The sequence below is a fragment of the Sciurus vulgaris genome, assembly GCF_902686455.1.
Source record: "Sciurus vulgaris genome assembly, chromosome: 1".
In the NCBI taxonomy this organism is placed as follows: Eukaryota; Metazoa; Chordata; class Mammalia; order Rodentia; family Sciuridae; genus Sciurus; species Sciurus vulgaris.
Window position 1 is genome coordinate 111872341 of NC_136461.1, and position 27978 is coordinate 111900318.

Here is a 27978-nt window from a genome sequence, read left to right on the forward strand (position 1 = left end):
AAATAAATAAATAAATAGCAGATGGAGTAAAAAAAAAATCTTTAAAAAAATAAATAATAATAATTTTAAAATAAATAAACAAAAAGGGCTGGGGATGCAGCTCAGTGAGTAAAGCACCCCTAGGTCCAATCCCCAGTATTAGGGAAAAAAAGAAATGATAATCTTTTCTTTTTCTATACAAGGAATGATAGGGCTGGGGTTGTGGCTCAGTGGCAGAGCACTTGCCTAGCATGTGCAAGGCACTGAGTTCGATTCTCAGCACCACATGTAAATGAATAAAAATAAAAGGTCTGCTGACAATATTAAAAAAAAAAAAAAAAAAGGAATGATAGAGAGTTGGTTGTAAATATTGAGTTAATACATGTCAGTGCTTAGGCCATGTCTGATACTTAGTGGTGGCCGTTTTTTTATTATGACTAATAGTGATGCAGCAGGACAGTCAAGGACAAAGACTATTTTTTGAGACATTCATGCTATGTTGCCCAGGCTGGCTAAAACCTCCTGGGCGCTGGTGAACCCCCAGCACTGGTCCCCCAAGTAGCTGGGACCACAGGCACTTCATCTCACCCAGCTAAAGACTTTGGGTTATTTTTGTGGTTCTGGAGATTAAACCCAGGGCGGCAAAGGCCCTGGCACTGAGCAATAGCCCTAGCCCGGGGCAAAGGCTCTGAAGGAGGAGGTAGCTTTCAGCAGACACAGCTGCAACTAATTATGTGTAAAGCAGGGTTAGGGGTATAGCTCAGCAGTAAAGCACCTGCTTAGTGTATGCAAGGCAGAGTTTAATCCCCAGTACCACAAAAAATAAAAATAAATATTTTTTTTTTGCAAAGCACAATATAACCATTTTCTCCCTTCTGATACTTACTGTGTGATCCTAGGCAATTTCCTTAATCATTCTGTGCCTCAGTTTTCTCATCTGTAAAAATGAAGATAATAATAGTAACTACTTCATAAAATTGTTGTAGGGGTTCTATGAAGGCTCAAGGCAGTGACTCATACTCACTAAATGCTGGTTGTTGTTACTGTCAACTGCCCGGTGCTGACATTCAGGCTCCTCATTTTGATGAGACAGGCCCTCTCCATCAGGTTCCCACGGCCTTCCCTCACACAAGAACCTGCTCAACTCACAAAAGCACTTTCACATGTCCAGTGCGTCTCACAGATCCATCTGCTGTGTTGACTAAGAAACTGAACATACAAATGAATGCTGGCCAGGCCAGATGGAAAAACAGAACTCTTGGACTGGTGAGTATATGCTTAGCATGTACATGGCTCTGGGCTCCCCAGAACTAAAAAAATAACAGTAGGAAATAAAAATAGAACCCTCACCCAATTGTGGTGGTGTGTGCTTGTAGTCTCAGCTACTCTGGAGACATGGACAAGGAGGATCACTGGATCCCAGGAGTTCAAGGCCAGTCTGAGCAATTTAGTGAGACCCTGTCTCAAAGTTAAGGGCTAGAGATGTAGATCAGAGGAAGAGCAATCCTCAGTCCAGACCAAAAAAAAAAAAAAAAAGGGGAAAGAAAGAAGGAAAGAAAGAAAGGAAAGAAAGAGGAAGGAAGGAAGGAAGGAAGGAAGGAAGGGAGGGAGGAAGGGAGGGAGGGAGGGAGGGAGGGAGGAAGGAAGGAAGGGAGGAAGGGAGGAAGGAAGGAAGGAAGGAAGGAAGGAAGGAAGGAAGGAAGGAAGGAAATATAACTCTGGTGTGTCACCTGCCAGGAAAACAAACTTCTTGTCTACGATGATAAACAATCCCAGGAAGACTGGAAGGAGGCCAGATTACTAGAGGAAGCTAAGCAATAAATTCTGTAAAACAATCAGCCCCAAATGGCCAGCACTTGATTAATAACTTATAGCTCCTCTTGTGTCCTCCCTTGCAATTTAAGACCAAGCAGAGAAAGTAGAATACACACCCTCCCTAATTACACAGGGATGCCTCACTTCTAGATAGTACACTAGGTCTTCCATGCCCACAACCTCTAATCAGGGCATACCTGAGGCCTCCCTTTTTCACTGTAAATCTTTCCCACTCCTCTAACTGCCTTTGGGTCTCTGCCAAAATTCAAGTGACAGTGGCCAACTTCTTTGCTACAGCAAGCTCAGAATAAATAGCCTTTACTTTTCTTATTTGGTTGTTCAGCACTTATTGCCACAAGACCCAGGACTGAACAGGCCAGGAGCAGAGGCAGGCGGCCTTGTTCAGTCGCCTGGCTCCCCCTGGGTGGAGCTCTGAGCCCTCAGACCGCAGGGTTGTTGGCTGTTTCACTGGAAACGCTGAGCAGACCTTTGGACTCAATGGAGCGGGAGCTGCAGAGGCCAATTGACTCAGATAAAATCCCCCAGGCATAAAATCACAAAAGAGTTTTTGTTAGATGCTGATTGGAAGGGAGTGGCTCCAGAGATGTGGGAAGAGGGCAGGCTAGGCAATAGAGGAATGAGGCAGGACCTCCGCCTAGTTTAGGAGCTAGGCACTGTCAGCAGCCACCTGCCTGGAAGGTCACAGGATTGAGATTCTCTTCTAACCCCCACTAGGGTCCTTTATGCCACAGCTACTGGCTGGGTGCATAGTATGTGCCAGACCCTGTTCCAGGTGCTGGAGATGTGGCAGGCAAGGTGGCTCCTGCGGATCATGGTGCCTAACAGTGAAGACAAACCGGAAATGACTAAAAATGTAAGGTATTTTCAGAAGTGGCAAGTGTCCTGAAGGGGGCAAAGTAAAAATAAAATGGGATATTAGAAAGGGTGCTGAGGGTGGAGGGCAGCATTTTGGGGGTTAAGGATGGCCTCTCAGAGGAATGACACTTGTTCTGACATCTGAGTGACCAGAGGAGCCAGCAAAGCAACTGTTAGGGGAAATAGCCTTCTAGGCAGAGAGAACAATTTAAGCAATGGCCCTGAGGTGGAACTAGGTTTTGGTTTTGGTTTTGGTTTTGGTACCGGGGATTGAAACCAGTGTTTTTCCACTGAGCCACATCCTCAGTCCTTTTTATTTTTTGAGAAAGTATCTCGGTAAGTTGCTTAGGGCATCACTAAGTTGCTGAAGCTGGACAGGAATTTGTGATTCTCCTGCATTAATTCCCAATCCCATGCCTGGGATCACAGATGTGTGCCACCATCCCTGGCTGGAACTGGGTTTTACATGATCAACAAAGAACAAGTAGGACAATGTGGCTGATACCCAAAGGGCACCAGTAATGGGTGAGGTCTGGCAGGAGGCTCAGACCAGACAGTACAGGGGAAGAATTTAAGCTGGGTGTGGTGGTATGCACTGTAGTCCCAGCTACTTGGGATGCTGAAGCAAGAGGATCACAGGTTTGAGGACAACCTAACAACTTAGCAAGATCCTATCTCAAAAAATCAAAAGGACTGGGGATATAGCTCAGTGGTAAAGCCCTCCTGAGTTCAATCCCCTGTAACCCAACAAGACAAAAACCAAAACAAAACCCATAGCATCATTAGGGATGGGGCTTGGGGCACAGCTCAGTGATAGCATGTGTTTAACATGTGTTTGGCCCTGGATTTGATCTCTAGCACCACTAATAAACAAAAAGAATTTAGGTTTTCTTTTATTCTAAATATAATGGAAAGCTATTGGGAAGAAGGCACTAAATGGCTGTCTTATCATAGACTTAAAGGAACTACTTGGGGGACTGGAGTTGTGACTCAGTGGTAGAGTGCTTGCCGGGCCTGTGCAAGGCCCTGGGTTTGATACTCAGCACCACATATAAATAAATAAAAAATAAAAGATCCCTTGAAAGCTGGGGGGGAGAGGGGGGGACAGCTACTTGGTTGGGATCTTCTCAAAATCCCAGAAGTTAGGAGATATGGTGGGAAGAGGGGACAGGGTTTAAGGAGATCCAGTGTAGATCAAACCCAGTTGCTATAAGCCACAACCAGAATTCTTTCTTGAACAGGGTAAAATGGGCTATGTTGTATGTGTGAACCCCTGAAGTTACATTTTCGTGTGGCCCTATTTTAGGGAAAGAAATCAGAATGTGTTTTTGTTTTTGTTTTTTCACAAAACAACGTGGAATGCTTCACAAATTTATGTGTCATCCTTGCGCAGGGGCCATGCTAATCTTCTGTGCATCAGAACCCAGAGCTTTAATCTGCACCTCTGGGGAGACTGTGATCCAAGAAAGGAAGAAAAAGAGTACTTACATGTGTACTGGCATATTCACAGACTGACTCAGCAAAGACACACAGATGTTGCCTCAGAGGAAAGGAAGGGAGGGCTAGGGAGAAGGAGACCCCCCTTTCATCCTGTACTAAGGGTATGCTGGACTTTTTTTTTTTTTTTTTTGGTACCAGGGACTGAACCTAGGGGCACTTAACCACTGAGCCACATCCCCAGCCCTTTTTATATTTTAATTTGAGACCGGGTCTTGTTGAGTTGCTGAGGTTGGCTGGCTTTGAACTCACGATCCTCCTGCTCAGACTCCAGAGCCACTGGGATTACAGGTATGGGGAGGGCCTGGTGCTGTAGAGCACTTCTGCATCAGTGTCCCATGTCTCCTGGGTTACAGGCATGTGCTACCACGCCTGGCTCTTAACTGCTTTTATAAAGGGTCCATTTCCAGTGTGTTGGTTTGCTTTCAGTAAAGGCTCACCTTGTCTGCCTGGTGTCTGTGCCCAGCCTTCCCCAGCAGATGGAGCTGAGATAGGAATGTTCTCTTTAATCTCTCCAGAATCTTGGCTTGGATTTGCTTGGCCTCACCATGAATAGGCTCTGGCTGGCTTTTGGGACCCACCTGTTCTGTCATCAGCCAGTGGGCAACAACAAGCCCCTCTTGGTGTTCAGATCCCCAGTAATCTGGGGCCGTGAGCTGGGTAACAGAGTCAGCCACTGATGACAGGTCCCTGGCAGGCTGCAGAGCAGATGGGGGCCTCTTGGCTCCAGACTTGAAGAATGGACTTGAGGATGGCTCAAGGTCAGTTAAATCAAAAAGCTACTCTCCTCTGGCTGTGGAACAATCCAGACTGCTCAACAGCTTCCTCCTGAGGCCTGCAGAGTGGCTTCCTTTGAGGGGTGAGAGCATAGTTAGCCATACTTGTATAGACAAATGGTGTTTTAATGTCTAATCTTCAAACTCTAAGTCATAATATCTGCCACTGTTTGAGGGGGACTTACTGTGGGCCAGGCACTGTTCAGGTGAGAACTTTGTGTGAATCATTTCATTTAAACCCCATAGAACACTGACACAAAGCATGGTCCACATTCTCCTGCACACATTGCTGTTCATAAATAAAAACAAAGTGACTCACCAGAGGTCTCACAGACACTTGCTGAACCATCTGCACCCAGGAACTGGAGAACAAAGGTCCACATGCTAACAGGGTTTTTTTTCACAGGAGGTTTAGAACATACAGTACAGAACTGAGGAGCCCAAACCCCAGAGCCAGAGGTCCTCCCTCTGCTGTCACTCACTGACCCTGTGGTCAGAGGCAGCTCCTGACTTCCTGGGTTGTTTCTTTTGCAACATAAGGGTATGGCTTATGTTCCTTCATGCCCTTTCCTGCTCTGGTAAGCCATAGGTCCCCCTGTTTAAGAGCATCAGCTGCCTCCTTAGGATACATGAAAACCACAGTCTAACTTCCTAGCCCCTCTCCCTTCCTCAGTCAGGAAAGGGGCTGGGCCTAGAGTTCAGAGACTATGGCTCTGGTCCAGTTGTCCCCAAAGTCAAGCAATTACCTATCATGCCTCATTTCCTCATGTGATAAATGAAAGTAATGCTCACTATCATACTCCTATTTCATAAAGTTTAAAATTTTTTTTCTTTTAGTTGTAGATGGACACAATACCTTTATTTTATTTATTTATGTGATGCTAAGGATTGAACCCAGTGCCCCCTGAGAGGTAAGTGTTGTATCACTGAGCCACAATCCCAGCCATCATAAAGTTTCAAGAATAACAAATGACATCATGAGTCACAAAAGCCTTTGTAGCTCAAGTCATGGAGTGCTTGCCTAGCATGTGCAAGGCCCTGGGTTCCATCCCAGGCACACCAGCAGAAAAGTCTTTCAAGACAAAAGTGTTGGGCTGGGGAGATAGCTCAGTCAGTAGAGTGCTTGCCTTGCAAGCACAAGGCCCTGGGTTCGATCCCCAGCACCACAAAAAAAAAAAAAAAAAAAAAAAAAAGACAATTACAGATGATGCACATCTGTAATCCCAGCAGTTTGGGAGGCTGAGGCAGGAGGATCATGAGTTCAAAGCCTCAGCAACTTAGCAAGGCCCTAAGCAATTTAGTGAGACCCTATCTCAAAATATTAAAGAAGGGCTGGTGGGGCTGGGGCTGTGGCTCAGTGGTTGAGCACTTGCCTAGCATGTGTGAGGCATTGGGTTTGATCCTCAGCACCACATAAAAATGAATAAATAAAATAAAGGTAATGTGTCCATCTAAACTAAAAAATATTTTTAAATAAAAAATAAAAAGGGCTGGGGCTGGGGCTCAGTGGTTAAGTGCCCCTCGGTTCAGTTCATGGTACAAAAAAAAAAAAAAAAGACTCAGGTGCTGTACTGTGCTGGGGAAGGAAAATAATGAGGTCCAAAATGCCTGAGGCAAATCCCAGGAGGCTGAGATTGGGAGATTCCTGCCACATTGGCCAAGCCAAGGCACCTGGGAATAATCAAATACTCAGCCAATTTGGGTGCCTGGATGTGAAGAGAAACAAGTTGAAGTTAGATGGGCCAAAGGCAGACTAGGAAACCTGGAGAGCCAGGTGACTGTCTTTACCTGAGCAGGATCCCAGTTCTCATCTCTACAAGAGCAACTCATGGAAACTGAAATTCTCTTAGGGGTTAATGTCATTAGTCAGTGGGCCTGACCACACGTGGGACCTGTAGACAAATGAGCCTGTGCCTCTGGCGAGAGGGGTGAGTATGGGTCACCTCCTGTCTCAACCTGCATCTCTGCAGCAAGTCGCAACCCCTAAGTTCTGATTTCAGTTGCTTGGTATGTACTTCATCTTTCCTTATGTTCTGGAAGGAGATACCCTGTTCTTGCTCCTGCCTTCAGCTACTCTAGGAACGTTCTCATTCCTTGAATTAGACATTTTCTTCTCAGTTTGTGTCCCTGTTTCACTTGGGACAGTGGCCCAAAAGGACATTTCTTTTTGGGGGGGGGCAGGGGTGGTACCAGGGATTGAATTCAAGGGTACTTGACCAATGAGTCACATCCCCAGCCTTATTTTGTATTTTTATTTAGAGACAGGGTCTCACTGAGTTGCTTAGCACCTCACTTTTGCTGAGGCTGGCTTTGAACTCTCAATCCTTCTGCCTAAGCCTCCTGAGCTGCTGGAATTACACAGGCATGCAACACTGTGCGCAGCCCAAAAGACATTTCTAAGCATTTTTCTCAAATCTCCTCCTTGCACCTCTACTCCACAGAAGTGACTAAAATTTTATCACTCTTTTTTGTATGTGGTACTAGTATGACAAACAAAGCCATACCTCCAGCCCTTTTTATTTTGAGACAGGGTCTTGCTAAGTTGCTGAGGCTGTCCTTGAACTAGCAATCCTTCTGCCTTGGTCTCCTGAGCAGCTGGGATTACAGACCTGTGCCACCACACTTGGCCTCAAATATTGAATGTCAGATCCTTTGTTGTCATTGTTGTTGTTTTGCTTTGTTTTGAACGTCAGATCCTCCAAGGAAACCAAGACGTGAGGCAAGATCTTTGCTCTTAAGAAGTTATAATCCAATTATTAAAATGGTGAGAGCATAGGATGCAGCCTGTTTATAGTCACTCCATGGCATGAGCTATGTGGATTCTGCATGCTGAATACAACTGGAAGGGAGAGGTCATGCCAGGGCCAATGTAGGCTTCTTGGAAGAGGTGGCATTTGAGCCACTTGAAGAATGAGTAGAATGTGAGGCATAGGAAGGACAGAAGGCATTCCATGGATGTCATGAGCTAAGTGTTAAGCTTTTGCATTGATCAATGTCACTTACACAGAAGATGAGGAGAGCTTAGTCATTGAGGACCACAAATATGTGAAGAAGAAATCCATGGGCTTAAAAAACCAGGACTTTATGTTTACATGAAAGTCTAAAGTCTAAGTCTGTGTTTGTCCCTAAAGCCAAGGTGAATCACAGTCCATCCTGAGTCTCAATTTGCTTACCTGTAAAATGAAGGGGCCAAGTCTTGTGCAGTGGCACATGCCTGTAATCCCAGTGACTTGGGATTACAAAAAAGACAAAAAAAAAAAAAAAAAAACCAATAACAATAAGGCGGGGACTGGACAAGATGATATTTGAAGTTCTTTACTATTCTAGAACAGGACTGGAAAGGAGTGAAAATGACTTTAAGATTTCAAAGAATAGCTCTAGCCACAGAAGATGAGAAGACTAGGAGAAGGCACAGGTTTGGGAAGGAGACTTCAGTTTGGATAAATTGAATGGACTCCTTCATGCCCCTTCCTTCCACTGGGTTCTGGTCTCCACTGTCACAGGCTGATATGTTTAGTCTAGCAGGACACTTGCTGCTTCTCTCCTGCCTGAGATTGTGACCCTGGCTGTATCATGGCCAAAGTAACCAGCCTTTCTATCAGGAGAGTCTGTGGACATTTCCCCCTGGAGGAAACACCTCCACCTTCACCAACACAATCTCATGATGGCACTAGAGAGCTCACAGAGGAAGATAGGAATCCCCCGGGTCCATAGTGATGCTTGAAATGGAAATTACTGAGAAATTGAAATGTACTTGTTCCTATGAACCTACATTTGAGAACGCAATTAGTACCTGGCTCATAAGCCCTTGAGAGGAGGGAGTTTCACTTGTATGCAGAAGAGGCCCCCATGGAGCTCAGGAACCAGGCCACCAAGCTACTTACTTCACAATCTCCACAGGCAATTATCACCCAAGTGAGAGATGCCCTGGGGTGGACAGAGCTTCCCCTGGGGAGAGAGAAGGGCACAGGCTGTCCCAGGAGGCAGCAGCTCCCTCAGAAACAGAGTTGTATCTCTGCAGGGGGCTTGTAGGGCACAGGCCTAGCTGGCGTGCTTCGTCTGGTTAGGGCGGGTAAAACTGGAGAGGCAGGCTGAGGCCAGAGAGCAAAGGCTTTTCGTGCTGAGCTAAGAGCCGGGATCAGATCCAGCAGCTGCAAGGACAGGGAAGGCCGCAAGCAGAGAAGGGAGATCTTTCCAGCCCTGGAACTTGTTTCCCCCCTCTTCATCCACTGTTCGTCCACCCAGAAGAACTTGGGCCTGTGGTCAGGGCTGAGTGCTTTCCTCCTGCCTCAACTTGTGCTTCCTTCACAGCAGGCCCTGAGGATCTTATTTCTGACTTCAAGGCCTTGGTATGTATGAAATTCTTGTCTCTCCTTTTACTGGCCTGCCCGCCTCTGGCTGCAGTTCTTGAGTTTTGTACCCTTATTCCTACCCTTTTATGTCTGCCTTTCTTAGGTCCTCAAGACAATCTGTCAAGATTAATTAATTAATTAATTCCAGAGAAAACAAACTGTTTTTCTCTGGAAGTACAAGAAACTTCTAGGCACAAATAAGATCCCTGTGGGGAAGATTACCATAATCTCCTTCTTGAGGCAGAACTGTGGCTAGAGGCCTAGGACCCATGACAACCCAGGCGAGGAAGAAGCCCTGTCTTGAGGCTCACCTGGTAGAAATAACTTGCTCAGGTTCTTTTCTGCCTGCTCCCTAACTCTGAAAGAAGGTTTCCCCCTCCTGAAACCAGGGACAGGACCCTTATCACCTCCAGAACTGACTCCTCTGTGTGCCTGATTTGCATGGAAACTTTACTTCTAGAATGACAGGATGGGTTGGAAGCTGGTCCCTTATCATATGTTCTATTATATGCTCATAGGAGTTCTTTTTTAATTTTTTTTTTTAAATTGGCAATGGACCTTTATTTTATTTATTTATACATGGTGCTGAGAATTGAACCCAGTGCCTCACACATGCTAGGCAAGTGCTCTGCCACTGAGCCACAACCCCAGTCCTCATAGGAGCTCTTGAGGGCGAGGGAGTTGGGTATCTATCACCTTCCTTACTTAAGACAAAATGCCCTTAATTCTGCATCTGCAATTGATCTGGGAATTGGTCACAGGGTTATGTATGGGCAGTACAATAAATGCAATTCCAGATTCAAGAATGAACCAATAGATTGCTCTGTTTTCTCAAAATGCTTTGAGCCTTAAGGCCTAGCCCCCCACCCTTCCTTCTCTCCCCTCTGGGCAGTGCCTACCTACCTCTCAAACCAGAGCATCTACCCTCAGCCGCTGCTGAGCACCCCAGCTCACAGCCACCTCCTACTCTGGTCCAGGAGCTTTATGACACAACGAGCCTGCCATGTTGAGAAGGTATCACAGAACTCAGCCCTGGTGGCATATCTGCTGCCAGATTTCTTAGCAAAGAAGACAGGTTCTGCTTAGATAGTGATGTAATTTCCCTTGACCCCTTAGCACAGGGCTGGGCCATCATCATCAACTAGCTATGAAAAACACATATATATACTCTTGTCATGGGCAAATCCTGACCTGAGTCCTGTTGAAATCTGAAAGCATCCTCAGCAAAGAGCTCTGGGCATCATGATGATCAGCTTTTAGTCTTAACACAGTCTTTTCCATCCCCCTCTTTTAATTTGCAGGGCTGAGAATTGAACCCAGGGCCTCACCCATGCTAGGCAAGCACTCTATCACTAAGCTACATCCCCAGCCCATAGGCACTGTTTTTATCAAATCTATGAAACAGTATGTAGAGATTACACCAAAGACTATCATCTAAGAAATCTTTCCTGTTAGCAGACAACAAATACTCTCAGCCATTCTGGAGACCTGATCCAGAAGCTTGGATTGTGGCTGTTTCCCAAACACAGATGTAGGGAGATGTGCACATGAGTTCAAACCACTTAACATAGTTGTCAAAGTACTGATGAGTTTGCAGACCTAAATGACTGCCAAGGTCATGTCTGATCAATTCATTTAATTCCATAAATATTTACTGGGTACTTCCTGTTCTGGGAACACCAATCAACAGATAGACATATGGCTCAGGGCAGTAGAGAGGCAAAATCTGTCATTGGGTCCCCTGGGCCTGCCTGAGAGGCACTAGTAAGTTGAAATATGTAAATCAAATCAAGAAAAATTTTGGTTGTGGGAATTTCTGACCAAACTTGACATCTAGAGAGCAGATTAGGAGTTCAGAACACCCTATTCATGCCTTGATCCTCATCTTACCCAATGGTTCACATCCTGTTTCTCCATTATTTCATCACCCAAGAGCCAGTTTAGCTGCAGTGGAACAAGACAACAACCAGAAAGTGCTGGAATGTGGCCAGAGTGGAGGCAGTGCTCAGCACTCAGGCATTTATTAAGTGCCTGCTATGAGTGAGGTGAGGTGGTGGATACAAAGGTAAACACCACAGGGGATTCCCGCCCTCCATGTTCCTGGGAGAGAACAGGAGGTGTCAGGGTGTTTCCATAACAGTCATGGGCAGTGGGCTAACTGGGCCAAGCCAAGGCCAATAGGTCAAAAGAACAGCATGAGAGCCAGGCATGGTAGCAAACACCTATTATTCCAGTTACTCAGGAGGCTGAGGCAGGAGGATCTCAAATTTGAGGCCAACTTGATCAATTTAGCAAGACCCTGACTAGAAATAAAGAACTAAAAAGGGCTAGGGATATAGCTCAGTGGTAGAGCACCCTTGGGTTCAATCTCCAGTAGTGCAAACAAAACAAAACAAAACAGCATTAGTGAGACAGAACGGTGTGTGACAATGTGATAATACAATAGGACAGAGAATTCATGGCTGGAGACCAGCCTACCATGGAGTGTCTCTTTTGGAACAAAAGAGTTCAGCAAACCATGATTTTGAGAGGCAGAAAGGCAAACACCAGGCTTTTCAGATATAGTTACTATGATCACACATCAAAAGACAGTTTCATGTTAGTTTCTGGGCCAACCTGTATACATTGGCTTTAGCATCAATTCTAGAATAGGGACAATCTCTCACACCAGACCTTAATTTAAAACAGTGTTAATTCAACAGAAAATAAAACTTTCTGAATGTACTGTCAGAAAGGAAGTAATCAAGTAAACCCAGTGACATTTCTTAAAAATTTCACTTGCTCACAACATATGCAGCTAACAGTGCCTGATTAGAAAACTGGATCTCTGCAGCTGATGAGGTACAAGCCTATAGTTCCAGCAACTCCAGAGACTGAGGCAGGAGGGTTGAAAGTTCACAATCAACCTCTACAAACTGTTTAGTAAGACCCTGTCTCACAATAAAGAATAAAAAGGGCTGGGGATGTGCTCAGTGATAAAGAACCAGGAGTGAAAAAGAAAAAGAAAAAAGAAAGAAAAAGAAAACTGTCACTCTCCTTTTCTAGCTATGAGATTTGGGGCACATTCCCAGATTTGTCTTCTTGTTTGCCAATCTGTATATGATGTAACAGTCCTGCCTAATGAGGACAGAGAGAGATAGTATGGGCAAAGCTCATATCATCCCAGGTGCAGAATAAATGCTATAGCATATTAGCTATATAATTATGGTGCTGAGGATTGAAATTAGGGCGCTCCTCATGATAAACACAGGCTCCACCACTGAGCTACACCACTAGGCAGCTATATAATCCCCCCCCCCTTTTTTTTTGTTTCCAGTGCCAGGGATCAAAATTGAGGGCCTTGAGCATGCTTGGCAAGTCTCTATACCACTGAGCTATACCCCAAGTCCTTACAAACTTCTTTTTATCCTTAAGACAGGTTCCACAAACTTAATCTGATACTTCACAAGTTGCTGAGGCATATGAAAATTTCTCTTTTTCTTTTCTTTCTCTTTTAGTACTGGGAATTGAATCTGGGTGCTTTAACACTGAGCACCATCCCCAGTCCTTTTTATTTTTTACTTTGAGATAGGGTCTCATTAGGTTGCCCAGGCTGGTCTTGAACTTGTGTTCCTTCTGCCTCAGCTTCCTGAATAGCTGGAATTTCAGGCATCCACCACCACACCTGACTAGGAAATTTTCTTTCTTTCTTTCTGTTTTTTTTTTTTTTTTTTTTTTTTGTACCAGGGATTGAACTGAGGTCAGAAGCACTCAACCACTTAGCCACATCCCTATTTTGTATTTATTTAGAGACAGGATCTCACTGAGTTGCTTTGGTTGACGCTGGCTGTGAACTCCTGATCCTCCTGCCTCAGCCTCTTGAGTTGCTGGAATTACAGGTGTGCACCACTGTGCCCAGCTAGGAAATTTTCTTTATGCAACACTTTCAGGTCACCAAACCAGGGGAGGTGACAGCTGTTGTAAACAAATCTCGTGAGCTCTTTGATCAGCAGCCATTTCTAAATGGAAAGGACTATTTCTGACCTTCAGTTCTAAGCAGTTACAAATGTCAAAGGCAAACCTTTTCGCTTGCCGCCTTCTAGATAAGTGGAAGCTGATGGGCTGTGACAGAATAGCGCTGAAAGTTACCTACCCTAAAATATCTCCCTTGGTCTCACAGTCAGGCTTTTGGTTTGCATTGTACTTTTGAGACCTGGGCAAAGGGGCTTCCCCTCAGAATTCAGAACTATAAATATGCCTCTGGGACTGTGTGTCACCAGGAGTCCCTACATAAACTACTCCCTTGGGAGTGGGCCATTAACTCATTCTCTTCTCAAGCTCTTTAGGAACGAGGTAGACCAGAACACAAGTACATTTTGAGAGGCACCAAGGAAGGCCTGCAGGTAAATGTGACCCCCAGTCATGTTTTGTGATGTGCTTCCTGTTTTGAAGTTATGTTGTTTGTTTTTAGTACTTTGTCAATATTTCTAACCAGAGTATCTTGAAAAGTAAAAACACAGCTGAAGATGGGCATGGTGGTGCACACCTGTAATCCCAGTGACTGCAGGGGCGTCGGGTGGGGTGGGTAGGGGGTTGCTGAGGTAGGAGGATTGCAAGTTCAAGGCCAGCCTTAGCAATTTAGCAAGACCCTGTCTCATAATAAATAGGTCTGGGAATATAGCTCAGTAGTAGAACAACCCTGGGTTAAATCCCTAGTACCATAAAATAAATAAATAAATATATACATAAATTAAATAAATAAAAAAACAAACCCAGTAACCCCAGCCATTTGAGGCAGTAGGATAGCAAGTTCAAGGTCAAGTTGAGTATTTTTTTTTTTTTAAGGAAAAAGGAGCATAAGCTGGGTATTTATCAAGACACTGTCTTGAAATAAAATAGAAGTGCTACAGCTCTGTTTTGGACTACTTTCTTAGCATGGAAGTACTAATACTGCAAAATAAATAAATAAAATAAGTAAAATAAAAGCCGTTCTTTTGCAGGGGAGCATGCAAGGCATTTCTCCGCCACTGAGCTACATCTCTAGCTCTAAAAGCATTTTATAGTTTCACCCATCATATTCTTATACCTAATATCTTCTTCTGCTGAGCTGAGTATTTTTTTTTCTTTTTCTGAGCTGAGTATTAACTGACCTCCGAGTCACTTTTTTTTTTTTTTTTTTTTTTGGTATCAGATTTAATCCAGGGGGAGTTTACCACTGAGTCACATCCCTTTTTAATTTTGAGACAGGGTTTTCCTAAATTGTTTAGGGCTTCACTAAATTGCTGAGGCTGGCCTTGCATTTGCAATCCTGCTTCAGACTCTCAAGTCACTGGGATTACAGGCATGTGCCACCATGCCAGTTCCAAGTCACATTTTTTTATTAATTTTTGGTACCTGGGATTGAACCCAGGGGAGCTTAACCATTAAGCAACATCCCCAGTCCTCTTATAGAAAGGAGGCTACTTGGGAAGCTGAGGCAGGAGGATTGCAAATGAGAAACCAGCCTAGGGAATTTAGTGAGCCCCTGTCTCAAAATAAAAAATAAAAAGGGTCAGGAATGTAACTCAATGGCAGAGAGACCCTAGGTTCAATCCCCAGTGCCATGGAGAAAATAAAAGTAGTTTTAAAACACTGAAGAGATTCAACAAAACTGGACTCATGAGCAAATGGCAAATAAAAATTTAAGGCAGTAGTGACCAGCCCAGAGCATGGCTCTGGCCTATAAGCCCAGCTACTCAGAAGGCTGAGGCAGGAGGATCACAGGTCAGTTCCAGGTCAGTCTCAGCAATTTAGCCAATCCATAAGCAACTTAGGGAGAGACCCTGTCTCGAAAAATAAAAAGGACTGTACGTACCTTGGTGGTAAAAGCACCCCTGGGTTCAATCCCTAGTACCAAAAAAACAAAAAAAATATATATACATATAGTGACCATTTATTATCTCCACTACGCCTGCCATTTTACACATATTATGTATTTTTAACATGAATACATTGATGATGCATGTGGTTAAAAAATACAAATGTACAGGGCTGGAGTTGTAGCTCAGTGGTAGAGGGCTTGCCTAGCACGTGTGAGGCACTGGGTTCAATTCTCAGCACTATATATAAATGAACAAATAAAGGTTCATTGACAACTAAAAAAAAATTTTTTTTTAAATACAACCATGCAGAGTAAAATGTGAAAGTCTTTCCCACTGTTCTCCAAGCCCTGCATATCCTTCACTGATGTCACCAACACTACTGAGTTTGGGGTGCATTCTTGCAGATATAAATGGATAGATATCTTCAAGTCTATCTTACACTTCAAATTAGCCCATTTTATACATGAGAAAACTGCAGTAGAGAGGTTGTAGTATTCATGTAAGATCACAGACTGGCTGGCAAGTGCTCCATCTGAAATTCAAATCCAGATCAGTCTGACTCATAAATTAGCACGCATCCCTTACGCTACTGCCCCATGTGTAAACTTTATGGATGGAGAAACCGAGGCTTACAGATGTCCACAGCAATCAGAACCACATAATTCTCTGCTCCACATGGGAGAGACAGAGGTGACCGGGCTTGCAAGGGGACTGTGTGGAAGAGAGGGCCTTGATCCATGTGGCGCGCAGGGTCAACTCCGACTGTGGTCAGCTCTCCACCAGGACAGGTTGCCCAAGTCACCATTTGGGTCCTTTGCAGTCGCCAGGCCTGGGAAGTGCTCCTATCAGAGTCTGTCCAGAGGCCTGGAGTGTCGGGAGTCCCGAGATCCAACCGGGTTGTTGGAACAGTGCCCGGGATCCACCGCTGCCTCCAAACTAGCAGTCATATCTAGGCTGACACGCCTTGGCTTTTCCCGGTCTAGTCGTCGGGGGGCGCCCGGCAGCAATGGACGACCGCCCGCAGCCTCGGGGTGGGTGGCCCGGCAGGCGGAGGCCTTAGGGTCGGTGGTCCCCACCCCCGTACGGCCGAGGGGCGCTGGCCCCGGCTCGTGGCGGGCGGGCGGGCGGGCGGGGCGCCGTGGGGGCGGGGCGCGGGGGCGGAGCCGCGGTCAGAAGCGGCAGTGTCCCCAGCCCGGCTCAGGGGCCGCAGTGGCCTCCGCGGAGCCAGGCTGCTTAGAGAGAGCGCCCGGGCGCAGACGGGTCCGCGGGCCGCCGGGGGCGCGCTGAGCAGGTAGAGCCTCCCCTGACCCCGCCCGGCCGCCCCTCCCCACTCGTCCTGTTATTAGACCCGCCAGCCCCGGCCGCCTCCACTCCCCAAGCTGAGCGGTCGCGCCCCCATCGCGACCCTGGCCCCTGCTCTGGTTGCCCCAGAAGACCCTCCAGCCCCTGGGTTTGAATTCCTGGGGAGGGGGTACTCTGGCCCCATCATCCGGGCGAGAGAATGAGCCAAAATTCCTACTAAATCACATAGTAAAGTTGGAAAACATACCCTAAGACCTCCCTGCACGCGCCGGCGCCTCCTGCCTCCCTCCTCTAGGACGGTGCTTTTTGAGGACGTTTCCCCCCTCCCCCATCCCCGACACTTTCACTCCTGGAATTGAGGGATAGGGTCGCTGGCAGGGATGCAGGTGAGTGCCCTTGATGCAGCTCAACCTGATGTCGGAGGAGGTTGAAAGGAAAGACACCTGTTGGGTTAGTCCTCCAGGACCCAGGAGAGGGCAATACGAGAACCAAGGAATTCTGACCCAGGACAGGGAATCTCCACCGCCAGCCCAGAACCATACTACATAGCCCCACCCACGAGCAATAACCCATTTCCTAGAGGTGAGTCCCCTGGGTGTTGGTGGAGGGATTAGTTCTGCTCAGGTCTCTTTCCTTGATCTTTACAGGCCAGAGTGGGAAGGTGTGGCTAGAAGGAACCCAGGTTTGTCTTGACCAGGGTCCAGCCTGGCACCAGAGTGCACTTCTGACCTCTACTTTCCTCACCCTGGTCAGAGAGGACACCAGATGAGGGACATAAAAAGGGGTGAAAAGCACAAATATGTGTGTTTCCACAGAGCAGAGGGTATCGGCCCCCTGCCCAGCTGTGCAGGGGAGGGTGGGGTGGGACTTTTCCAGAGAGAGAGCCAGGCCTGGCCCCAGCCCCAGGAGCTCACGTCACCCCCGCCCCTCACTTCTCTAGGGAACTGCCAAAGCCAGCTCAGGACAGGATTATGTGTACTGGGTAGACCCATGGAGAGAAGCAGCAAGAATAGACCTGGGGATTGGAGAGAAGTAGAGGCAAAGAGGCAGTGGAGAGGGGACCAGCAGTGACCATCACCCCATCTCTCCTTCCCAAGTAACATCCAGGCTGAAAGTTGGGTTGGAATGTAGGTCTTTTTCTGGAAGCTCATCTCCCCCTCCCATCAGGGTGGAGTTGCTGACCTCAGTGACCAGCCCAGTCAGGGGAAAGAGAGGCTACCATCAACCTCCTCTCCAACTCCAAGCAGCTGAGGTGGCCCTGCCATGTGGCTCTGCCATGTGGCTCAACCACTTTGATTCCTCCCTCTGAGTCCTGGGGTCCCACAGAGGGGAGTGGAGCTGAGCATTGCTACCCCCAAGCACATTCCTACCCTTCCCTCCTACCCTTTCCTCTGTCGTTTTCCTGCCCTTGAGCTGGCTCAACAGCTCCTTGGATTCTTCGCCTGGTGCCTTTCAGATCCAACAGAAACAGTGCTTTTTTTCCTGGAAAGCATAACCAAGATGGGATGAGGATGGGGGTGGGAAGAGTTCATAGTGAGAAGGAAGGGACTGGAGGGCAGGGGTGGGCGAGTCAGGTTTTAACCAAGCCCCACTTCCCCAGTTTTCAAAGCTAGGCTTCAGAATGGATTTCCCAGCATTCCAGAATGAAAGAACTGTGACTGGGCAGCAAGGGCAGCTCTGGCTGCATCTTTCTCCTTCCTAGGTTTCCCCAGCCATTATAGCTGTGCCTCAAAAGAAAATACTTTTTTTTTTTCCCAAAAAGAAAAATAACTGAACGAAATAAGTCCCCACAGAGCCCATGCTGAATGGGTGCTGGCATTGAGGGGAGGTTAAATTACCCTCTTCTTCTCTAGAGATGAAGCCATCAACCCACTTAGTTTATCCCTTGGCCAAAAGCATCAGAGGCAGGCTGAGATGTGCCTAACTGTTCCTTCCATAGAGGAGCTTAGCTAAGAAGGGAAGAAAAGGCCGAGAGTCAGGTAGGAAACAGAGATGGATGTGGGGGTGTTGTCTGATACATCCTCCCCCAGCCTCCCTCCTCACCTTCCCAAAGAGCCCTGAGAGGGCAGGAGTGGGAGTTAGATAAAACCCTAAGGAAGAACGGCTTCTGTGCCTGAGCTGCCCTACACACAGCCCCTCCTCGGGACTTAGGGAGGAGCTGAGAAGTCCCTACAGGGCCAAGGGGAGGGGACCAAGCTGTGAGCTGGGAGGCTGAGGTCAGACCCCCACCCTTTAGCCTCAGCAGATGGACCAAGGCAGCATTCCTTCCTGCTCCCACCCTCAGGATCATAAAGGGTTGGCCCAATCTCCCCCACCCCTGTGTCCTGAGATGTCCTTCTGAGGAGTCACCTCTCTCAGACCTCCAATTTGCTGGAGAGGTAACCACCGGCTTCTGTCCCAGCAGAGTGCAGCCTCCACGCCCAGATGCCTGAGTAGCGATCCGGGCGGGTCTCCTCCTCCCTTGCCCTGGGTCAGTGGAGGGCGGAGCGATGGAGAAATGGGCGGGCAGGTAAGAGGAGGGGCAGCCAGAGAGGAAGGATGGCTCTGTCCATGGATATGAGCGGTCACTGGGTGGGGCTGGGGTACTGAGGAGAAACTTCTGCTTTCTGAGAAGTTGGCAGAAGTGGGAGTTCGCTGCGGGGGCGGGCGATGTTGCAACACCTCTGGCTCAGTCTGACGCATCCTCCGCCTTTGGTTTGCAGGCCTCGGCTTTGTCTTATGCTGCTTTTGTACCTCCCTCAGCTCTGCCTGGACCAGGAGGTGAGCCCTGGGCAAGAGTGCAGCCGCCAGCCCTGGCCTGGAGTCTTTTCATCTCCCCTAACCTCCCATGCTGCCTCTCCAGGCCAAGTCTTCATTTCCCACACCTGCTGAGCTGTGGTCCCCTTCACTCATGCTTGGCACCCTCAACCTCTCTTTGCTAACTCCCTAACAGTTGACAAGTAACACACTGAAGGCTGGGTTCTGCCTCTGATATTGCTCTGACCTTCAGCCAGTAACAACTCCTTGAGCCTCCAGGCCTGAACTAGAAACTCTGTATGGTTTCCCCTCAGATCACTCTAATTCTGTCTGCCCTTTTTCTCTGTGTAGGTGTTGTCTGAACAGTCTCCTCAGACACCCCCAGAGGAGGGCCAGGGCCCTGAGGGTGTCTGGGGATCTTGGGACCAGTGGGCCTCTTGCTCCCAGCCCTGTGGGGTGGGGGTGCAGCACAGAAGCCGGACATGTCAACTCCGCCTGGGCCTGCCCTTCCCTCCCCGACCCCCAAGACATCCAGAAGTCCTTCGATCCCGGGGTCAGGGCCCTAGACCTCAGGGTTCCCGAGAAACCCATCCTCTGTATAGGCCACAGCCTCAGGGAAGGGTTGGCTCCCTTCGAGGTCCTGCTTCCCAACTGGGGAAAGAAGAGACCCAAGAAGTTCAAGGGCCCCAGAGGTAAGGCTCTTAGGACAGGAGTGGGCTGTGGGTAAAAAAAGTGGGGACTTGGTATAGGAAAGGGAAGTAAAGGACACTATGGTCTAGAAAGCTGGCCTTTGGTGCCAAGAATAGACTGGAGAGCGGCTGGGGAGATAGCTCAGTCGGTAGAGTGCTTGCCTTGCAAGCACAAGGCCCTGAGTTCGATCCCCAGCACCCAAAAAAAAAAAAAAAAAAAAAAAAAAAAAAGAATAGACTGGCTGGAGAGACAGGGTCAGAGATGGCCAGAGCTATGACCCCATGTCTGCAACACCTCTTCAGGTCCCGGGTTCGTGACCCCATCAAGCCAGGAATGTTTGGCTATGGAAGAGTGCCCTTTGCCTTGCCACTGCATAGGAGCCGCAGGCACCCCCGGAGGTCACCCAGACCTGAACTTCCCCAGACCTCTTCTAGAAGGGAAAAATACCTTCCATCCCTGACTCCTGGAGCAGAGCCATCCTCTGCAAACCATGGCTCCCAAACTCAGCTCCCTCCTCCAGAACCATCTGTCCACATCCCATCCTCCCCAGATGAACCCCCAAAGCCCAAAAATGCTCAGAATGAGGTGTCCCAAAGAACCAGTCCTGTCCCCACACAGCCTCACTTCATAGCCCAAGCCTCTGGCACAGCGTCTCCCTCACATTCCCCTTCCTTGGGAGAAAGTGGCTCTTTCCACATGTCCTCTCAACCAAGAATGCCAAATTCCCAGAGATGGGCCAGTCCCTGGGTAGCAGGGAGCCACCCTGATCCTTTCCCTTCTGTCCCTCGGGGACAAGGTCAGCAGAGCCGAAGGCATTGGAGACCTGGGGGGAATCCTCATGGGTCCCCCATGGAGCCGGCCCCTCATCTACCAGATGGCTGGTTGCCTCTGCTGAATGCTGGCCCCCACTCGAGCTCCCTCTGGAGTGTCTTTGCTCCTAGTAGCCCTGTCCCAAGATGTTCTGGGGAGAGTGAGCAGCTGAGAGCCTGCAGCCAAGGGGTGAGTTCTTCCCTGGGCCTCCTCTCCCCAGCCCAGATTTCCAGTTTGGTTCCCTAACACTGAGTCTGTGTCCTCACCTTGTCTGACCTGGACCTGAGGGAAAAGGGCCCTGGCATCTGATCTTAGGGTAGGGGCTTTGGGGCTCTTTCATAGACCTGACCCTTCCACCACTCCCTAAATCCAGCCCTGGCCCACACCCCAGAATCCCCTCCTGGTTCTCACTCCTTTGTATCCCCCCCACCTCAGCCCTGCCCACCTGAGCAGCCAGACCCCCGGGCCCTACAGTGTGCAGCCTTTGACTCCCAGGAATTCATGGGTCAGCTGTACCAGTGGGAGCCCTTCACTGAAGGTGAGGTTTTTAGCCTACCCCAAGGGCATGGGTGGCTCGGTATTGGGCATGATGGAGAGGGGGGACACCTGCTTACTCTCAGACCTGGAAGATATCCAACCCTTTGTTTCTCCGTGCAGACCCTTCTCTTTCTCCTCTGTGTCATACCTTCTCTCTTACTCCACAGAGCTGGGCCAGAGAGATTTTAGCACAGGCCTATAAAGGGGAGGGTACTTTAGCTGTCAGATGGGGACAGATGGTCAGCAGAGCAGTCAGGCTGGGAGAGAGAGGTGTCTAGAAGTGCCCTTTGGTTAGCTTTCTCTGGGAATATGTCTATCCTAAGAAGTTGGGGGTTGATGTGACACCAGAGATCTGTGTAGACACTACACTAGATGCAGAGGTGCCATGAATCCTGGTGCTATCAGTTGCACTCAATTTAACATCCCCTTGATTTTAGGCCTACGTCAACTTGATACCAAGACAAATCTTTATGAGCTTTGAACTCATGTAATCATAAGTGTTAAAAGTCCCCTTAATGACCAGGAACAATGAGAAGCACCTGTAGTCTCAGTTACTTGGAAGGAAGAGGCAGGAGGATAACTTAAGCTCAGAACTTTGAGACCAGCCTGGACAATATACAGAAACTCCATCTCAAAATGAAACAAAACAACAACAACAACAAAAAAAAACCTTGATGGACTCAGTGGCCTCTAATGACCTAACCAACCTTTCTTTTTCGTTTTTTTTTTTTGGTACCAGGGATTGAACCCAAGGGCACTTAGCCACTGAACCATCTCCACAGCCTTATTTTTGAGACAGGGTCTCACTAGGATGCTTACAGTGTTGCTAAGTTGCTGAGGCTGGCTTCAAAACTTCAATCCTCTTGCCTCAGCCTCTTGACATGACAGGCTCTCACCAATCTTTCAAAGTGCGGAATTGTCATTTACCCTTCAGCCACACCAATTCACGCGATCTCAAGATGTCCCATAGATGATATAAGTAAAGCTGCTGTCAGGATTCTGGACTCTTTCCCTTTTCACCTCTCACCAGGGACCCCAGCTAACCAACCTTCTACCTTGTCTCTTAGTTCAGGGATCCCAACGCTGCGAGCTGAACTGCCGTCCCCGTGGCTTTCGTTTCTATGTCCGTCACACTGAAAAGGTCCAGGATGGGACCCTGTGTCAGCCTGGAGCACCAGACATATGTGTGGCTGGGCGCTGTCTGGTGAGGGAGGACAGGGTGTGCATGTGCAGACACTGAGACACACACAGAGTCTCTCATTCATCATTACAACAACAGAACAGACAAACTACCACAGGGAAAGTTCTTGCCTGCCATACTGAGGAGGGATCCCATCAGGCTCACATATGCATCCCTGAGTCTGGCAGGGGATGGTGGGGCTGATAAAGATCACACTCTCACTTGTACCATCAAGAACAAGGCAGGTGATGAGCTGAGGGTAAGTAAGAGGTGGTATCTGGTTTCATGTGACCCCTGCTTCACCTTACTCTTCCTAGAGCCCTGGCTGTGACGGGATCCTTGGGTCTGGCAGGCGTCCAGATAGCTGTGGAGTCTGTGGGGGTAATGATTCTACCTGTCGCCTCATTTCGGGGAATCTCACTGATCAAGGGCGCCCTCTGGGCTATCAGAAGATCCTATGGATTCCAGCTGGCGCCTCCCAGCTCCAGATTGCCCAGCATCGGCCCAGTGCCAACTACCTTGGTGAGTACCCTTGATTCCCCCCAGTCTTTTGTCCCATTTCACTCCTGGCCTCTTTGTTCTGCTTTTCAGGTCCTCGTTCAGCACAACAAGCCAAACAGGGAGAAGTTCCCTCATCTTTTGGGGGAAATGAGGAAGCTGAGATGGCTTGGGGTATCTTAAGCTCTGGGTGAAATGTGCTGAAGGTTTAGGAAGTAGTGGTGAGGAGGACAGAATGACTAACCTCCAATTTCCGGGTCTCTCCATTTCAGCACTTCGAGGCCCTGGAGGCCAGTCCATCATCAATGGGAACTGGGCTGTGGATCCCCCTGGGTCCTACACAGCTGGTGGGACTATCTTCCGGTATAACCGTCCTCCTCGGGAGGAGGGAAAGGCAGAGAGTCTATCAGCTGAAGGTCCCACAACGCAGCCTGTGGATGTCTACGTGAGCCTGGGGCCTGGGGAGGAAGGTCTTACCCTCTAAGAGAAAAGCTAGGTCAAGTGAGAGGAAGACTGGTGGTATGCCTCTCTGTCACCCCCAAAACATTCATTACCTTCTCTTTTCCCTAGATGATCTTTCAGGAGGATAACCCTGGTGTTTTTTATCAGTATGTCATCTCTTCACCTCCTCCAATCCTCGAGAGCCCCACCGCAGAGCCTCCTATCCTTCAACTTCAGCCTGGTAAGACTCCACTTGATCCCTAGACCTAGAAAGAGAAAGAAGCTGAGAGGGGCTCCAAGGTGGAAGGAGGGCATCTGATTTGCCTACTTAACTCTCCTGCACAGAGATGCTGAGGGGGGAGTCCCCAGCTGCTTCAGTACCCCGCCCAGCCCGGACTCCAGGCACCCTGCAGCGCCAGGTACGGATCCCCCAGATGCCTGCCCCAACCCATCTCAGGACACCTCTGGGGTCTCCAGCTGGATACTGGAAACGAGTGGGACACTCCAAGTGCTCAGCATCCTGTGGAAAAGGTGACTTCAAGCCTATATTCCTGGCATCTTCAGTCTAAACCCCCAACTTGACACTCCCGACTCCTTATTGTGGGTCCACACCTTGACCCGGTACCTGGGACCCCATGGAAACAAGTCTAAACCATCCTGCCTCCCCTGACTACCCTCTCATCCCCTTCAGGTGTTTGGCGCCCTATTTTCCTGTGCATTTCTCGAGAGTCAGGAGAAGAGCTTGATGAACACAACTGTGCCATGGGTGCCAGGCCTCCGGCCAACCCTGAACCCTGCCACAACCCCCCATGTCCCCCATAGTGAGTATAGACCACAAGGAAGGTCAGGATACTAGAAATTTCTCACAAATTTCTCCTGGACTTGCTCCTTGCCCACAGAATCTTACCTGGACTATGCATTCAACTCAGCATTTCCTGGCTGCAAAGAGACAATACTAGATTAGAATGGCTGAGATAACTGGGGACGTGGCTTAGTGGTAGAGCACTTGCCTAGCATGGGTGAGGCCTTGGGTTTAATCACCAGCAGCAAGGGGGGAAAAACAGAAATTAAAAGAGGCAAGTGAGTTAACTGGCAAACATCCAATGCCTTTAATTCCAGCAATTTGGGAGGCTGAGGTAGGAGGATCACAAGTTCAAGGCCAGTTTCAGCAACTTACTGAGACCCTAAGCAACTTAGCAAGACCCTGTCCTTCCCCCCACAAAATAAAATAAAAAGGGCTGGGGATGTAGCTCAATGGTAAAGCCCTTCTGGGTTGAATCCCCAGTACTCCCGCCAAAAAAAAGGGGAAAAGATTAGAATGACTGACACCCCATAGACAGCAAGAAAACCCTGGCCATCTGTGTTGCCACAAGGAACCCAGACCCCAAATACTAGATGTGTCCACTCTCCTACAAGAGGCCCCATGCCCAGAGTGTTTCTTCTCCTGTACGCAGTAGCCGTAGCCCCACACACATCTAATCCCTGTCTCTCCCGCTCCCCTGTTCATGCCCACAGTTGGGAGACTGGTGAATGGACATCCTGTAGTCGCTCTTGTGGCCCAGGCACCCAGCACCGCCAGCTGCACTGCCGGCAGGAGTTTGGGGCAGGTAGCTCCTCTGTGCCTCCAGAGCGCTGTGGACATCTTCCCAGGCCCAATGTTACCCAGCCTTGTCAGCTGCGCCTCTGTGGCCATTGGGAGGTTGGCTCTGCCTGGAGCCAGGTGAGTGGGTCTATGCAAGGAGGACCCTGGAGAAGTGGGCACCAGTGAACTAGATCAGTAGTTTTTCCACTTCCTTCTTCATTGACAGAAACTTTTTACAAACAGGATCTCATATGAAATCCCAATATATGTCATATAAGAGACCGAACCAGAGAGTGGGGGCCTGGAGCCCCCTGCTCAACTTCCTCCTCTTCAACACACAAAAGCCTGTAGACTAGGGTAGGGGTGGGTATCAAAGGAAGATCCTGGTTCAAAAGCCATAGAACCACAGAGCTGGATGCTGGATGCAGCCCAGCTCCTTGGATTCTCCCTCACACCCTCAAGTGCTCTGTCCGGTGTGGTCGAGGCCAGAGGAGCCGACAAGTTCGCTGTGTTGGAAACAATGGCGATGAAGTGAACGAGCAGGAGTGTGCTTCAGGCCCACCACAGCCCCCCAGCAGAGAGGCCTGTGACATGGGGCCCTGTACCACAGCCTGGTTCCACAGTGAATGGAGTTCAAAGGTGGGCCCCATACCCCCTTAACCAAGTCCTACATCCCTGGTGACCACACCCAGGCCATCCTATCAGTCTTCCTAACACAGCTCAAAAAGCATTTATTGAAAAATACCTACCATGTGCTTGATACTGGGAACTCAGAGATAAATGAGGGTCCTGGACATGCAGCTGTAATTGCCCTTGCCCAGCTGATACCTCTGGGGCATTGCCAAATCCCTAGGAACAGGACCCAAGATGCTTCCATCCCAAAGCCCCCTCTTCTTGTTCCAGTCACCAGCAGCCTCCCTTCATACAGGGCACTCTACTTCTCAACAGTGCTCAGCAGAGTGTGGGACAGGAATCCAGAGACGTTCTGTAGTCTGTCTTGGGAGTGGGGAGATGCTTAGGGCAGGGCAAGAGGAAGCAGGAGCAGGAACCAGTGAGCAGAGCTGTCCACCAGGAAGCCGCCCTCCTGACATGCGTGCCTGCAGCTTGGGGCCCTGTGAGATGACATGGTGTTGGTACACAGGACCCTGGGGTGAGGTGAGCTGAGGGTCTGGGAGGAGGACAGAAAGGGAGTGCCAGTCCTAGTGGGAGTTCACATCAGAAGTTGGGAATGATTTGTTTTCCCTTCCCCTATATCAGTGCTCCTCAGAATGTGGCTCTGGCACACAACGTAGAGATGTCATCTGTGTGTCCAAACTGGGAACTGAGTTCAATGTGACATCTCCTAGCAACTGTTCCCATCTGCCCAGACCCCCTGCCCTGCAGCCCTGTCAGGGTCAGGCTTGCCAGGACCGATGGTTTGCTACACCCTGGAGTCCGGTGAGTGCTCGGTTCCCTGTTTGGCTCAGCCTGGATCTCCAAGGAGGGCTCATATCATTGCACGCCCACCCTAAGTCTCTGAGCCCCAGGACAAGCCCAGCTGAGGTTTCACATTGTCCTACTTCCTATAGACTTGGAGGACAGATGGGCCTTCTCCACTTGGGATTTCATAATGTCCCTAGATAATGTGCCATCACTACATTCCAGAGAGGGAGGTGGTAGCTTGGGGTTTAAGAGGAACCCTGGGATCACCAAAGGTCTGATATGATAGCTGTAATCTTCCTAGTGTTCTCAATCCTGCCAAGGGGGCATACAGACAAGAGAGATTCAGTGCCTGAGTGCCAACCAAACCCTCAGCACTCGATGCCCTCCTCACCTGCGACCTTCCAGGAAACGACCCTGTAACAGCCAACCCTGCAACCAGCACCCTGGTAAAATGCCCCCTCTCCCCAATCCCCAACAGAGTGGAATTAGTTGAGGTCTGTGTGGAGGAGAGAAAGGACCAGTGGGAGGGGGAGTACAGCTCCAGATGGATGGATGTTGTACCTATTGGCCTCCTCTATCCTCAGATGATCAATGCAAGGACAGCTCTCCACATTGCCCCCTGGTGGTACAGGCCCGGCTCTGCGTCTACCCCTACTACACAGCCACCTGTTGCCGCTCTTGTGCCCATGTCCTGGAGCGGAGTCCGCTGCAGCCTGCCTGAAATGGTTCCAGGAGACCCTCTCCTAAGATTTTCTCATGCCATCATTAGTCCCATCAATCAACACACTTTGTACTCCCTAGTTCTCTAGACTGTCCCAGTCTCACCAGGGTGTCCTCCAGGGTGACTAAAGGTGGCAAAGTGACTGAAGGTGACTATCAAGATGTGAGTGGTTCTGTATATGTGGTGTGATGGTATGTCCGCACATATGCCCCCAGATGTGTATCTGGGCTGCAGGGGTGTGCACCCCCTTAAATGTATGTCACTTCCCAAAAAGAAATTACATAGACTGATAAGGAATGGGGAGGGGACAATACTTGTTTCCCTGAGACTTTTCTAAGCTGAGAGAAAAGCAAGTTTGCAGTTCCTTACTAATTTGAGTTACTTAAGAGTGTGGTTTCCCCATCAAATCTAATTTTGTGCCCTAAACCTTATTTCTTATGTTCAGGCCTCACATCTTCTAACACCCTTTTGGACTAGGGGTGGAGCTCAGTTGTAGAGCCTTGCACAAAGCTCTGGGTTCCATCCCCAGTACCTAAAAAATTAAAATAAAAATGAACCATGCTTTTGTCTTTGACCCCCATTTTCCCTTACCTAGACTCTATTCCTTTCTCCCTAATTAGCTAAGGGTAGGGGGTCAGCCACTTTCAATCCTGCTTTACCCCCAAAGGATTGCCTCTAGGAGCAGGGACCAGGTGGGCAAAGGGTGGAAAAAAGAAATGTTAGCATAAGACATTCTAGCCCCTGTCCCCACTTCCCACCTTTTAAAATGGTTCCCACCCCAGAACTAATTTATTTTATATTAAAGTTGATTATGACAAATAAGCAATATGCTTTTCATTGTCCTTGTGGGAACACAGCCATCTGAACCACCTAAGCAGTGTGAGATCAGAATTGTAGGTAGGAAGAGTACTCAGGTTCTGGAGG

The 27978-nt window shown here is 48.6% G+C and overlaps 1 protein-coding gene and 1 long non-coding RNA gene across 15 annotated transcripts; one reads left to right on the plus strand and one right to left on the minus strand.

Annotated features, from left to right (window-relative positions):
• Positions 1 to 22: 22 nt before the first annotated feature.
• LOC306642421 lies at positions 23 to 24742 on the minus strand. The gene is made up of 4 exons (XR_013758496.1): positions 24237 to 24742; positions 23443 to 23595; positions 4608 to 5017; positions 23 to 916 (listed from the first exon to the last, which is right to left on the minus strand). It is a non-coding gene; the product is annotated as an uncharacterized lncRNA (long non-coding RNA).
• ADAMTSL4 (ADAMTS like 4) lies at positions 6476 to 27880 on the plus strand. 14 transcript variants are annotated; one of them, XM_079107155.1, is made up of 19 exons: positions 16322 to 16426; positions 18291 to 18416; positions 18842 to 18946; positions 19140 to 19197; positions 19525 to 19865; positions 20166 to 20862; positions 21109 to 21211; positions 22278 to 22429; positions 22708 to 22912; positions 23161 to 23333; positions 23459 to 23570; positions 23675 to 23860; positions 24021 to 24150; positions 24845 to 25049; positions 25374 to 25550; positions 25860 to 26066; positions 26169 to 26348; positions 26635 to 26779; positions 26918 to 27880. In XM_079107155.1, exons 3-19 carry the CDS (start codon positions 18927 to 18929, stop codon positions 27052 to 27054), a joined length of 3228 nt encoding a protein of 1075 aa, XP_078963281.1. In that variant the 5' UTR covers positions 16322 to 16426; positions 18291 to 18416; positions 18842 to 18926; the 3' UTR covers positions 27055 to 27880. The 14 variants fall into 14 exon arrangements, with proteins under 14 accessions (XP_078963271.1, XP_078963270.1, XP_078963281.1 ...); XM_079107145.1 differs by lacking the exons at positions 16322 to 16426; positions 18291 to 18416 and adding an exon at positions 6476 to 9292; XM_079107144.1 differs by lacking the exon at positions 18291 to 18416 and having other exon boundaries at positions 16312 to 16426.
• Positions 27881 to 27978: the final 98 nt, after the last annotated feature.

Excerpts from the sequence above, each read along its gene's own strand:
- ADAMTSL4 (XM_079107148.1), top strand. The coding sequence starts at position 19,087 with ATGTTGCAACACCTCTGGCTCAGTCTGACGCATCCTCCGCCTTTGGTT. Across the intron at positions 19,198-19,524 it reads AGCTCTGCCTGGACCAGGAG|GTGTTGTCTGAACAGTCTCC; the intron begins GTGAGCCCTGGG and ends TTCTCTGTGTAG. Across the intron at positions 19,866-20,165 it reads GAAGTTCAAGGGCCCCAGAG|GTCCCGGGTTCGTGACCCCA; the intron begins GTAAGGCTCTTA and ends ACACCTCTTCAG.